Here is a 15049-nt window from a genome sequence, read left to right as displayed (position 1 = left end):
TTCTTTTTTTCCAACATCCTAGGGATTCTAGTCGTACCCAGAGTTTGTGGGATCCCCTGGAGGAGACCAAGAAATTAGCCAAAATACAGCAAACATTTTTTTTTTTTTTTTTAAATGGGAACAAAGGGCTGCAGAAGAGGGCTTGTGGTATTTTCCCTAAATATGGCATCAACAAAGGGTTTGCGGTGCTGAAATCACCATCTTCCCAGCTTTCAGGAACAGGCAGACTTGACTCAGAAAACCAAATTTTTCAATTCACTTGTGAATTACAGGGCATTTCTCAAATAGATGTCTTTTTTACACACTATCTTATATTTGGAAGGAAAAAATGTAGAGAAAGACAAGGGGCAATAACACTTGTTCTTCTATTCTGTGTTCCCCCAAGTCTCCCAATACAAATGGTACCTCACTTGCATGGGTAGGCCTAGTTCCCACGGCAGGAAACGGAACATGACATTTTTACATTGAAATCTCACGTGTTTTTTGGAAAGTGCCTAGCTGTGGATTTTAGCCTTTAGCTCAGCCGGCACCTAAGGAAACCTAGCAAACCTATACATTTTTGAAAACTAGACACCTAGGGGAATCCAAGATGAGGTGACTCATGGGGCTCTCACCAGGTTCTGTTACCCAGAATTCTTTGCAAACCTCAACATTTGGCAAAAGAAACACTTTCTCCTCACATTTTGGTGATGGAAAGATCTGGAATCTGAGAGGAGCCACAAATTTCCTTCCACCCAGCATTCCCCCAGGTGTCCGATAAAAATAGTACCTCACTTGTGTGGGTAGGCCTAGTGCCCGCAGCAGGAAATGCTCTAAAACAGTACGGGGATACTTCAAAATGATCACATACAAAACTACCTGTTTTTGCAGGGGGGCACCTGCGTTTTTGGTCCCGGGCTCAGCAGCCCTCTAGAGAAACCTACCAAACCCAGGCGTTTCTGAAAACTAGACACCCAAGGGAGTCCAAGGAGTTGTGATTTCTGTGGATCCCCCTGTGTTTTCTTACCCAGAATCCTCAGCAAACCTCAAATTTAGCTAAAGAAAAAATCAATTTTTTTCCACATTTCTGTGTTGAATCACTGCACCGGCACAAATTTCCTACCACCCAATGTTCCCCTCAGTCTCCCGATAAAAATGATGCCTCACTTGTGTAGGTGAGCCAAGTGCCTGTGACAGGGAAGAGCCAAAAACAGGTTGAAAATGAGGGGGAACCAAAGCAGGCCCAAATCTACAGTTTGAAAAAAACAGTATTAGGCTAACAAGGGTGGCAGAATTTTTATTGGTATAGACCATGGGTACTCGCAAACATTTTTCCAGGGGCCAAAATGCTTTGTCTGTGACGCGCCTGGGGGCCGCATTGATGCCAGGGCTGTGGCAGTCAAGTGGGGTGGCTCGGGGGATTGGTGGCAAGGTAGGTGTAGGAGAAGCAAATGATATACATCTAGTGGCTGAAATAAACAACGGAAAAGCAGAAAACCTGGAATGAATCCCGGCTTACCCAATTTTCCAAATTGTGTGATCCTAGGCAATTGATTAGTCTCACTTCACTCCTTTTTCTGCATTATCACATTTAAGATGACCTCGAAATACATGATTCATGGTGTGCGCTGCACAAAACCTGCCTCTGTTTGATTTAATAAACTATAATGTTTTTAATGTATGATAGGAACCCAGGCCACCGATAAAGTGCACATATCAAGTGACTTGCCTCTTCAATTTACTATTGGTTGTGTTCTCAGGATAAGGCAAATAATTAAATGTTTCAAAATTTATGTTTCTAAATGTATGTTTGAAAACCATCACTTTTAAAGGAATACATCTCAGTGCACTGATAAAATAAATTGTACTAAGGCAAAAAGGTTCTGCATGTTAACTAAATACACGTTTTTAATTTTAAAGAGACTGTCTTAGTTTTACACTTGTGCTGCAAGATGTCTTTAAAAATGAAGGCTTTTCTAAAGTTAAGTGCAGGAGTCCCTAATTATTTCCTTTCTTTAATACCAATTAAGTTTGAAATAAATGATTGTGTGTATATTTAATATTTTTATTGTTAGTGCAGAGTCGAGCAAACAGCTGCCAGTGCTCCTGTTGCCCAAGGGGCCGCATGTAAAGGTCAGAGGGGCTGCCCTTTGAGTATCCATGGTATAGACGATGCAGGGTGGTAGGAATTTTGTGGACTCCTGCAGGTTCTGGAAGTTTTCATCACAAAAATGTGGGAACAATGCGTGATTTCAAGCAAAGTTGGAGGTTTGCAGGGCATTCTGGGTAAGAAAATGGTGGTGGGTGCATGTGAAGCACATCATCCTGGACTCACCCAGATGTTTAGGTTTCAGATGTGTCTAGATCTCGTAGATTTTTCTAGATGGCAGCGTCCCAAAGTCCAAAAAGTGCAGCCCTCACCATTCCAAGTGGGCCGATTTTGAAAGTTTGCCAAGCTCTCGAGGCCCAAATGTAAAACCAAAACCCAAAATAATCAAATGTCCTCTTGCTTGCTGTGGGATAAGATGTTTTATTGTGCGGGGGAGAGCTGAAAGACTGATACCCCCTTCAGTTGGGCTGGGGGCATAACCATGCCCAAACTCGTTGGTAGCCACCACCCTACTATTTTTTATTTTTTGTTTATACCCTGGCATCTAGTAGGCTTTTGCCCCCCTGGGGAGTGGATTGGGGGTAATTGCCCCATCTGCCTGCCAGTGTGCAGAACAACTTTGTCCCCATTTATTTGGGGTGAGGGTACGGCCATAATTAATTAATTCCCTGTGATTCCCCCCAGAAAGTGAATTGAAGAAAATTGAGGCTTTCTGGAAAAAAATTTATTCCATACGCCAGCCTAGCCTTCCAGTTGGTCAATGTCAGCTGTTTGCTAGGGATATATTACCATGCTTGGTATGGTCAGCAGTCTCAGAAGAATTTCAGGCTAACCTGGCTGGATGCAGCCAAGTATGTAATCCAATTTAGACTGAATAATACTGATTGATTGGGCAGAGTAGTTGGTACTAGCATGGTGCTTCGGCTTCATGTATGTATGAATGATATGCACAGGTTTACCGGGTGATGTGGATATTCAGTTTGACGGATTTCGTCTGTATGGCAAGAGGGCTGATTGTGCACTATAATACTATAATATGCCAGGACATAGCACGTTCCTTAGGCCTCTTTACTCCTGCAGTTTCCCTGCTTATGATGCTGGTCCCTAGGTTTGGTATACCAGCAACACCAAGCCCACTGCCCCGGCTACAAGCACCCTAGTTCTGTCATTGCCAAGGATCAAGCAGACAACATCTAGGCTACTACGTGCTGTGAACTTTGCAGTCCTGCAACTCTGCAGCACCACCCTCCATGGTGCTTTAGTTTGGCCTCTGGGAGGCAGGATCAGATATTTCCTCCAAGGGTTTGCAACATATAGCTTCTAACTGCTAGACCCTTCAGATCATTCAATGGGGCTGTTATTTTTGGCGCACCACATCTTTCACCCACATCGGAGCAGCTTCCAGAGAAGCACCTGCCGATTTTGCTTCGGGAAACTGAGGGGGTCATTCTAACCCTGGCGGTAAAAACCGCCAGGGCGAATGACCGCGGTAGCACCGCCAACAGGCTGGCGGTGCACCGCTGGGCATTCTGACCGCGGCGGTTCAGCCGCGGCCAGAAACGGAAAGTCGGCGGTGTACCGCCGACTTTCCGCTGCCCGTGAGAATCCTCCATGGCGGCGGAGCGCGCTCCGCCGCCATGGGGATTCTGACACCCCATACCGCCATCCTGTTCCTGGCGGGTCTCCCGCCAGGAACAGGATGGCGGTAGGGGGTGCCGCGGGGCCCCTGCAGTGCCCATGCCAATGGCATGGGCACTGCAGGGGCCCCCGTAAGAGGGCCCCGAAAAGAATTTCAGTGTCTGCCTAGCAGACACTGAAATTCGCGACGGGTGCTACTGCACCCGTCGCACTCCAGCAACTCCGCCGGCTCCATTCGGAGCCGGCTTCATCGTTGCTGGGTCTTTCCCGCTGTGCTGGCGGGCGGCCTTTTGGCGGTCGCCCGCCAGCACAGCGGGAAAGCCAGAATGGCCGCCGCGGTCTTGTGACCGCGGTGCGGTCATTTGGCGGTAACCGCATGGCGGGCGGCGACCGCCGCCCGCCACGGTTAGAATCACCGCCTGAGTCTTTTGGCTGAAGGAGCCATAGAGAGGGTTCTGGCCCCAGAACTAGGGACTTGTTGTTAACTCCTGTGATTTCCTCATTTCGAAGGACAGAGGCCTTTGTCCTATTTTAGATCTACTCCTTCCGAACGCCTTCTTGCTGAAGACCAAATCCAAGAAGCTCAAAAAGGGTCAAGTATTGTCTGCCTTGGTTCCCGGTGACCTTATGGTGGTGTTGGACCAGCAGAATGCCTACTTTCATGTATCCATCCTGCAATCCCACAGATGTTACTTGTGGTCCGGAGCATTTTCAATTTAGTTTGCTATGCTCCCCTTCTGCCTCACCAGTGCCTCCAGAGTGTTCACAAAAGTGTTGGTAATGGTCGCAGAACACCTTCAGAGGTTGGGAATTCTAGTCTTCCCCTACCTCGACGATTGGCTGTTAAAAGCGGGCTCAATACAGTCAGTTGTAGACCATCTGTAGATAAGGTGACTTAATTTGGGTTCACTGTCAACATGCCAAAGTCACAGTTGTCTCCTTCGCAGAGGCTCCATTTCATCTGAGCCATTCTGGCCAGCCTTAGTCCTGGGTCTCAGTGAGAGTGACTCAGAGGTGTCTTAGCCTCTTTAATCCTGTTGGTCGACTTAGCCACTTTGGGTGATCCATTACCCTCATGCCCCCACCCCATAGCTATTTGCTCACCCTCATCCTTTGAAGGATGAGACACAGTTGACTAGACCCCAAGAGAGCCCTGAGCATTTACATCGATGCAGGAGTGGCTCTTGTATGGTCAGTAAGATTCAGGGTGTGGGGGAGAGCTTCAGATTTTCCGATCACTCTGGCATATCATATCAAAATACATACGAGAAGCAAGGCATGAGTGAACTTAAAGGGCGGTGGAAAGGGAGAGCGGCACATTGCTAGGGGTACTCACAACTCAATATTAATAGACAATATTTTTAAGGTTTCAAAAAAGAAAGGAGAGAGAGTGTGAGTATGTGTATGTTTTGTCTTTGTCTGTGTGTGCATGGAAAAATCCCAGGTGAAATCGTACAGACATCTCACCATACCCAACTAAAAACACCTGTACCCAACTATTTGCTAGATAATACTTTTATTAAGAGGGTGTGACACCCGAAACACCATCCTGAAGCTATGCCCCTCCCTGTTCTGTACAAAGGTAAGAGGTGATCTAGAACTTATTTTAAATAGGAGACCCTTGCTAATGAGAGACATAGGCTTGTTATTTGTTAGAAAGCAGAAATTTGGAAATTGATTTTTGCACTTGGCACTGGTCCTCGTTTGCACAGACATTGCAATGTATTGGCGCACCTACGAAATGCCGCCTCATACCAGAGTGAAAAAGGAGGTAAAAAATTAGCGTTAGCAGAGGGTTCTGTCTTTCGCTCTGAGGAACGCGGAGGAGGGCAGCGAATACCAGTGGCAGACCTGTGGTTGGAGGTAGTCACTGACGGCTGAGCCTGATTACCAACTTTTGGGAAACGCAAACTAGCAGATCTATGGATTATAATGCTCCTGCCCTACTTGTCATAAGATTTTTATGCCAGTGCTTATAATGTGCTGCTTTTGTACCCAGGGAAGATACTGTTGTAGGAGAATATGGGAGACTGCTTGCAACTGGATTGGGACTTTGGGAGAAAATCGGTTAGGGTATGTGTTATACTGGAACACTATACTGAGTTTATGATTGTTGTTTAGCATAAAGCTCGATAGGGTACTTCTGATTTAGAACATCTGAGCAAAAAATACTGGTAACTGTCAACTTGATGTTTAGTGTATGTTCGCTTTCCACGTGACACTGCCAACCGCGACAATCAAAATGCTTAGTAAAAATATTTATTAAAAGAAAATGAGTATCCAGCCGGAGTATTACAGAATGTTGTTTTGTTGCATTGTTTAAAACTGTCTTTTTCAATAGTATTTTTAATATTTTTTAAGTGCGGATTTGTAAGGATGCGTGTATGACCCAAAGCGTTTCAGTAATTAGCTCCCTAGGACAAATTTGTAAAACTTTCAAGCATGAATAGGCGTGCCTTGTTCCAGGTTAGTAAGTTAAGAGTAAGGCTCCCCTGCTCGAAGAGAAAAAAACATTTGTGAATTGAACCCACTATCTTGAAGAATGGAGGTGAGATGGCATACTTCATTCTAAATTAGGTGTTTATCTTCTCTGAATGCAGGGCATTCTGTTGCTATGTTTTCCAAGGGTCTGCAGTGTCATCCTGCTTTTTTCTAATGAGTATTCCTGTTTATTATTAAAAACCTGGCAGTCGCTTGTGCAGAATGATCGCTTCTTGGAATGTGATATTGATTTTTTGCAACGCAGCCGGGGCCTATGATATTTCTAATACTTATAAACAGCTGTTTGAACCCTTTCTTTAATCTTCGCTGCGAGCCTGTAAAGCTCATGAAACAAATTTAGATCTCAATCATGTGATGAAGGTCTTGACAGTGGAGAGTGAAATTCTGTCAGAAAAAAAGAGTAGCATTGGATTCTCTTGCGATTGTAGATGACATTTCTTTTCTTTTTTGCTTCTCTCCAAAGGAACGAATTGACTTTGCCCATTTTCTCTTACTGGTTTGAAACAGGCTGACACATGCACACCGAAGCTTAACGAAGGCGATCAGATAGTGTTGATCAACGGGCGAGATATCTCGGAGCACACCCATGACCAAGTGGTAATGTTTATAAAGGCCAGCCGAGAGTCACACACGAGGGAACTTGCACTGCTGGTCAGGCGGAAAGGTAATACATTCAATGATACAATGGTGCCTAGCGGCAGGCCTTGAAGCTCGACTTCACGGCACACCTTTGCAGTCACATCAGCCTGGTGCTCTGCATCACAGTGGAGTGAATTTTGTGAGAGTGATTTTGATTAAATTAGACTGGAGCGGTGATGTAGTTCATTGCTTTTTCGCTAGGGATGTTTTTAGCAGAATTTCCTTAGCTAGTGTTAAATTTCTTTTAAATCAGTTCACAAATATATTAACATGAATTTCGTGCAAATGGAATGAACACATAACTTTCTTAACTTTGGTCGCGCAGGCGAAATCTACATATGGTGGATAAAAAACATTTGAATTGTGGCCTAGTTTTTTACATTTTTATTGTGCGTCCACCACTGTATACTATTTTTTAAGTTTTGGTGAACAGCCCAGTTGTCAAGTTGACCTTTTGTTTATATTATACTTAGAGTGGGCTTTGAGGTCCACCTCTTTAAACCGCAGGCCTTATTTGATCATATTGTTGCCACCCAACAGTTATTTTACTGGCGTGGTTGGTATCATGTTGAAAATAGGTGAAAAACCCTGGTAAATCATCAAAATGTGCTTTCCTCCTTACAGTGTAAACTTTATACAACAATTGCAATATGAAAAGACATCAAAAGTGTTCTAGAGTAGTGTAAACAGTGTTTCCCAAACTTTGTAAAACCACGGCCCAGTTTTTAGAACAACAACATTTCGAGGCCTATCTACCTTTAATGGACATGAGTCTGGACAATTTTTAATGTAAAAATCGTATGGTAGCTCACTGTCTTTTACTGACAGCACATTTTCCATTGACATGGCCGCTCAATTTTAACAGACATACAGTTTCACTGCCAAAACTATATAGCACACAAATGATAATGTGTGGAAATCAGATTTCTGTGAATATTAATAATTTTTGCATCACCAAATAAAGAGTCTTGGTTAATTTTGATCCTATTAAAAAATCTGCTTTTGGCACACTTAAGAACTGCAAAAAAATGCTTCATTTCTGTTCCAAACCCTCTGCTATTGGGGTGTGGAGTATTTCTGTCTGCAGGCCTTGCATGCAAGTGCATGAGAGCCTATTTTACAACTGTAGACCTTTCTTATGCTCCTCCTGGCTTCCCTCCACTCCTACCTATTTCCTGCTTGTCACGTTCTTCTGTTTTCGCACCTCCCACCTCTTCTTGTTCATACTCCTACCCATGCAGGGGCGGCTCCTCCATAAGAGCGAAGGAGCGTCTCCCCCTCCCCCCTCACCTCCACCCCCTGCCAGCATAGGCAGCTGCAAACCTTTTCCCAAAACACAATCATAAACTGTGTGGGGAAAAGGGGCGGGCCATGGGATCATGTGCACTGAGGGCGAGTGTACAGTACTCCCTCTCATAGCGCATGTGTGTTTGGCCGACCGTCTCTGGCTGGCCAAACACACATGCGTACAGGGCTCTCTCCAGCCCAGCAACACCGTTGCTGGGTTGGAGAGAGCCTGTACAGGCTACCAGTTTGTCTGGAAGCACCCTGCTGGGCGCTCCCAGCCAATCCTGATGCTGCTTTGAGCAATGTCAGGATTGGCCGCAGGGTAAGCTGGAAGCCTGTGCCTGCGGCCTTGAGGAGACAGAGCAGAGTGGATGGAGCGGTGTGCGGCGGAGGAGGGGAGTGTTTTTTAAAATGTATTATTGTTACTTTTTATTTAATTATCTCCCCAGGTCACACGTGTGCTGCCCCGCCCCTTCTATTAAGTGTGAACTGCGACTACCCATGCCCTTCCTCCTTTGTGCACATTTCACCCAGCACCCATCTTGTTTTTTCCTCTCAACTGTCAGTTTTTCATGTGTGACCCTCGTTCCCCATGCCTGCCATCTTTTCTTTTTCCTCCCCTATTCCTCTCTAGTTCCTTGTTGTCCCCGCCCCTATTCCCTTTTGTTCCTCCCTCTGCCTCACACTCTTTCGCAAGGTGCTCCACATTCCCATCAACTCCAACCTCTCATTCTTTTATTCCCATTCTTCCTTCCAGTGTGTTGACGTTGTTCCCCTGGCCTACCCTTACCTTCTGTTGGCTTTTCATTAGTGCCGCTGGGGCCAAGTATGTTGTTTGTAGGCTGTCTATATTGAAGGCCCCCTTTCCTTCAATACAAGCCTATTTTTGTTTCTATGTTAAATTAAGATTAAGGGAGCGTTCGTTATTGTAGTTCATTTTTCATGTGTCGTACAAGCTGAAGGTCTACAAAAAGCTTCTCCATCTGAATTTGATATAACCTAGGAACAGAACTAGGTCAGTTTAGAAGAAAAGGGAGCATTCACTGTAGGCATTATTCAGTTCCTTGAATTTGTCTGGCTTTAATGTGCTTCTGTGTTAATACATTAAACCCAGGTCTATTGGCCTTTCTTCTGCTATTTTAAGCCTGTCACTTTCCAGTGGCATTCCCAATTGCCTGAAATACTTTCAGAAAGCACTAAAAATGTAAGTATAATAATGAGCAGTCACAGTACATTTTTTTTTCTCTGGTAGCTTGTTGAATTATAACTTATGAATTATTGCATATCGGTCTCTAGAAACATATTTCACAGATATACACAGAGCAGCTTGTTCCATTTCTTCCTTCCTGACACTGCTTTCTCTGGACTGAACAGATTCTTAGGAATGGAAGGTCCCAGGATTGTTCATGGAGCCGCACCCGGCGATCGTCATCGCACTCCAAGTTGTTGGGGAAATTGGGTAAGTCCCACAAGCACAACAAATCCAAGAAGTCAAAGAGATCTTCAGCTTCATCGTGCCTGCCAATGTCTGCAGATGAGGTGCAGAGTGTTGGCATTGCACTTTGGCAGAGCCTGAGTCAGGGTCTGCTCCACACTCCACCAATATTTCAGGAGCCAGAGTGACCCCCACCTAGCAACTCATACTTGAGCAGCCCACCCCTCTGGAGTGACTTCTTGCCGTACGGATTCGGGAGGAGGGACCCCTACTGGATCCCAACTAGCGTGTTCAGCCTCCGCACCATTGGGGCCCCATGGATCCCTTGCTGAATCCAGAGCATAGTCGTCCGCGAGACCGAGATCTTCCTCAATGCCCTACGGCAGTGCCATCCCCATCCTCATTCCTGAATCCAACATGGAGCATGATGGGCATCGTCCAACTCCGGTTCCAGTGCCGACCAGGACCAAGCTGTCTGGAGCAGGCCCAGTGCCTGTTACTATTGATAAGCTTGGAGAGGGAAAGGAATGGAAGGGATCTGGGGACCCCTGTTGTTACCAACAACCCTTAGATGAGGAGGAAAACTGGTATGAGAAACTGGTAGAGGCCAGTGGGCTAGACACTTCGCCTGACTCTGATCTGGTCTCTCCTACTACAGTGTCTACAGAGAACGGAACCTCTTTTGCTGTGGTGGTGCATTTGGCAGCTGAGATCTTGGACCTTAACCTGCCTTCACTAGTGGTCAAGACAAATGTCTTGACTGAGGTGCTTCAGCCAGGAGTAGCCCCCTCAGAACTATTACTCCCATTCAGTGAAGAGCTTACAGGTGTCCTACTTGGGGCCTGGTCCAAGCCCTGCACAGGAACTCCTGTTCATAGGTTAATTGGCCGCTGCCATTGCCCTGGTCCTGGAGACTCCAGTTTCCTAACCCAGCACCGCTCCCCGGAGAGCTTGGTTGTCCAAGCCTCCACTTCTAGGATCGACCCTGGCACGTTTCTTACTACTCCATAAGATAGGGGATACAAAATTCTGGATACCTTTGGAAAAAAGATGTTATCTTCTGCCAGCCTTGCACTGTGGTCTGTGAACACCGCATGCCTTTTGGGCCGATATTCCCATACAATGGGAATCCGTTGCACAGGATCTGCTGTGGTCTCGGAGGAGGCCTGAACTATACTCTCCCAAGCTATTGCTGTTGAGAGGGACGCAGAAACGTTCACCATACGATGTGGGCTTGACACGATTGACTCGCTGGGTAGGGAGATTTCATTGTGGGTGACCCTGCAGCGCCACATCTGGCTGAGAATGACTGGTTTTTCAGAGGATGTCCAAGCCTCACATATGGGCCTACTCTTCAATGGCTGTTACCTTTTTGGAGGTAAAGCGGATTCAGTGCTGGAGCGTTTTAACGACAGTAGAGCTATGGCCAGGTCCTTGAGCTTGTCTATTGCTCCTTGTCACACCTAGCCCACATTCCGCCACTTTCATGTCCACGGAAGCTGTCAACAGCAGCATCCATACACTTCCAGCTACCATCGGCAACAGGCTTCCTAGCCATTTAAAGGCTTTTCATGCCTGAGGACGTGGGTTCCATAGACAGTGCAGTGGTGGTTAATGAACTATGATTACCCCAGCGACAGACCCCTTTCCCTTCCCCACGCAGATCTAACAGTGGTGACCAATGCATCCCTTCCAGGTTGGGGTGGCTACCTGTGAGAGGTGGAGATCATAGCACTCTGGTCTCTGTTGGAGTCCTAAATCTACATCAGCCTTTTGGAGCTGAGGGTGATTTGTTTGACATTGGAAGCCTTCCTTACAGCCATCAAAGGAACTTTGGTTCAGGTATTCATGAACAACACTTCTGCCAAGTCGTATTGCAACAGACAGAGCAGAGTGGGGTTGCGGACCTTATGCCAGGAGGCTTTACGCTTCTGGGCTTGGCTGGAGCACCAAGACATCTTCTTAGTCGGCCAGAACCTGATAAAGCTCACTGAATGCCATGATGCACAAGTTCGGCTGTACATGCCTTGCGGCTTATTAATGGCAACTACATCTGAAGGTGACACAAGGTCTCTTCCAAGAATGGGGGAAACCTTGGCTCGATCCATTCACCACAGCTGCGAATGCACAATATCAGCACTTATGCAAGTTGAATTCTTCCAAAGTGGTTCTCTCCTGGAGACTTATTCTGCCTCAAGTGAAATTTGAGACTCCTGTACACCTTTCTGCCAATAGCACTCCTGCCTTGCATTCTCAAAAAAGTCAGGACTGACCAGGCCCAAGTGATCCTAGTGGCTCCAGTTTTGGCTTGGAGAGTTTGGCATCCCAAACTACTGAGCATGAGCATCAGTCCTCTGGTCATACTGGCCCTTTGGGAGCATCTCTGTTCGCAACAACAGGACGTGGTCCTGCGCACTAATCTGTGCCTTCTCCTCCTTCATGTATGGAGACTGATCCGCGATAGGTGAGGGTTTTTAATCTTCACCCCGAGGTCGATGAGGTAATTTTGGCTGACTGGCATCCTCCAATAAAACTGTATACACATGCTGTTTGTGCCCTTATGTTCTTCACGCTGTGTGGACCCCTTTTCCTGTTCAGCTGTTGGAGGTGTTGCTGTTTATTCTTTTTTTATGCTGGCAAGGCCTAGCACTAAGTACTGTTAAAGGTTAACTATCAGTTGTTTGAGCCTTCCTGCGGTTACCAAATCAACCCTCCCTGGTCAAGTTACCAGTTGTGACTAGTTATCTGAAAGTTTGCAACACTGGATCCCTTCTACCCCTTTCATAATACCCCAATGGGACCTCAATTTAGTCCTCACATTTTTCTCCTGTTCCCCTTTGAGCCCCTACACAGCTGTTGTCTGGAGCTTTTAATTATTAAAACAGTCTTTCTAGAGGCCATTATTCAGATAGGAGGGTCAACTTCCATACACCAGTTTTTTCCCCTGACAAACTGTTTCTTTGAATCGTGCCTCTTTTCTGCCAAAATTTGTCACCACATTTCATGTCAGTCAGTTTACTCCACACTTTGACAAAGCACAGGCATTTCTGTTTTGATGCTAGTTCGCAGACCTATCTTCGCTGGAGTATTGCTGGATTTCTGATCTAAGGTGAAGAATCTGCAGTTAGAAGTCTCTATCAGATCAACAAGTTACTTACCTTTGGTAACTCATTTTCTAATAGAGACGCTATCTGACTGCAGATTCCTCACTGACCCTCCTATCCTCCCTGCTCTGCAGACTGGGCTCTTCACCTTGCACATCCCATTAGACCCTGCAACCTGTGATTCCAGGCATTTGGCATGGAAATAGTCATGAAAGAAGCTTATGTCAGTACACGGATATGGCACTTTTATGGACATGGCCCGTCACTTCTGACGTGGATGATGCAGAGCCAATTGACACCACCTACTGGCACTGAGAGATACCTCTCAAGAATTTCCTGATTGAGTCTGACTTTCGGGGAATATTCAAAGGTGACAAATCTGCTGTTATGTATTTCAAACTAGCCAGCGTTGGATAGAGGAGTGTGTCCATCACCCCAGCCCACAATGCTGCATACCAGGGGATATACCAAAAGTTGGATTTGTCACAAATGCCACAGCACACTTAATTCTGACACTTCCCCCAACTTTCCAGCCATGAAATGTCTTCTGGCGCAGTTTTCCCTATGCTGGTAACAGTCTAAAATGTAACCAAATTACCCTGACTTGAAGCAGTCTTGAATGTTTGGGATGAGGTGGTTCTTCTGCATCTTCCCAAATGTTATAATTAACCTGCCAAAACCCCTTAAGGGCGATTCTATCTTTTTTGTACCACCCCAGAAGCCACGGACACGTTTGCCTAACTGAGATCTGCCATTTCAAAGCAGTACAACTGCTTTTGCCGTAGGTCAAACCAAAGCATGACTGCTGTCCATTCTCCCTCTCCCTTACCATGGAGACTCTGGCATTACAGTTTCAGGCACCACCACCTTATGGGTTTTGTCCTTATAAACATCCAGGTTGTCTTGTCCTTCCTGCAGACCCACTGTTCCTCTGTCAGCATGCATATTATCCCTGAAAGCAACCCCTCACATGGTGTGATCTTACTGGTGGCAACAGGAACCAGACAAGAAACTCTTGCAGCATCACCATCAATGGTATTCTTCACTTACCTGAATACTTAACTGGGCAGAATTGTATATAAAAATTAGATAATTTACCTTTGATATTAGTCATAACAGCTGAGTTATCCATCTTCACTTCAGTAACCTCATTCACACAATATAGATATGGTCAGCACCCGATGTACACCAAGTAGCGGCGGCTGTAATGGGCCCAGTATTTAGAAAACAACTTCCTCTTTCCATGCCAGAATTAAGTTGAAGACCAATGAGATTTATTAATATGGCAGGACCATAGGGGCTCAGGGAGATGTTATGGAGTGTAAGTGTATTTTTAATTTATGTTGAAGGAAAATCTATCAATCTTAGTATAATTGACTGTGTAGCATATATCACTGTGATTTCTTTTCTTTTCTATTAAAGCACATTTTTGGTGGTAATTAAGTGTCCTTTTAACCTGGTGGCCGCTGCCCTTATAGAAAGCCCACTTCATTCTTCTTTTACAGTCTTTTTTTGCTTTCTCTCATAGCAGCCACCATCATGGAAGTAGGGGCAACCGCAATAGGAGTAAATCAGCATTTTAATTTATGTGTAGGATCCGAAATTTAAATAGCACCTTTGTGTGTCTTTTTTCAGTCATAGCTTTCTCTCAGAGTGGCTGCCATTGTGGAAATGGGGGCAATGGCAGTAAGAGAAGGTCAGCATTTTAGTGATGTGTAGAACCCAATATTAAAATTGCATATTTGTGTGTCCGCACAAGAATTAGGGTATATGCTCCAGTTTGATCTTTAGCGAAAGAGCACTGAGATTTATTAATCTGAAAATATTTTAATCTTGGAGTTACTGACTTTGATACACGTGCTATTGTGATTTGTTTTTTTTCTGTTTCTCTCATTCCGAGTGGTAGCTACGTGGCTGTGCACTCAGGTGGCTGCAGTACTGATACAAGCCCTCTTTTCAGTCTTTCTTCACTTTCTCTCGTGGTGACTACCATCATGGAACTACAGACGACTGAGAGTGGGTGCTGCAAAGGATCATTAAAGACCATCTTGTTTGCCCCTAGCTTCAGAGACCCTGAATTGTTTCATCCTCGGCTTACATACTCTAGGCTAAAACTACTGGAGATTTGCAGTTCTCAACACTTAAGGCCTGATTTGCTTTCTCACCAACTTTATTTGTAATTTTCAAAACAATACCACAACTAATATCATCTTAGCTACCCCTCAGACTTTTCAGACACTGTTAGAAATGGGGTCTCTAGTAGGCCGTCTCTTTACATCCTGCCCAAGTAGGCACCCTCATTCAAGTAAGGGAGATACACAGCTCCGCTAACCCCTGCTCACCCTCTTGGTAGCT

General features: G+C 45.4%; 1 protein-coding gene across 5 annotated transcripts in view; it reads left to right on the top strand.

The window, feature by feature from the left end:
- Nucleotides 1-15049, top strand: part of PTPN3 (protein tyrosine phosphatase non-receptor type 3) — a 1694656-nt gene that overhangs the window by 1295469 nt on the left and 384138 nt on the right. For all 5 annotated transcript variants that reach the window (XM_069219598.1, XM_069219596.1, XM_069219595.1 and 2 more), the window contains one exon: nt 6737-6893. In XM_069219598.1, coding sequence (XP_069075699.1) covers nt 6737-6893 — 157 coding nt within the window. The remainder of the gene's footprint in view (nt 1-6736; nt 6894-15049) is intronic.

Source organism: Pleurodeles waltl, chromosome 2_2 (assembly GCF_031143425.1).
Source record: "Pleurodeles waltl isolate 20211129_DDA chromosome 2_2, aPleWal1.hap1.20221129, whole genome shotgun sequence".
NCBI lineage: Eukaryota > Metazoa > Chordata > Amphibia > Caudata > Salamandridae > Pleurodeles > Pleurodeles waltl.
This window is presented reverse-complemented; position numbering and strand designations above follow the sequence as displayed.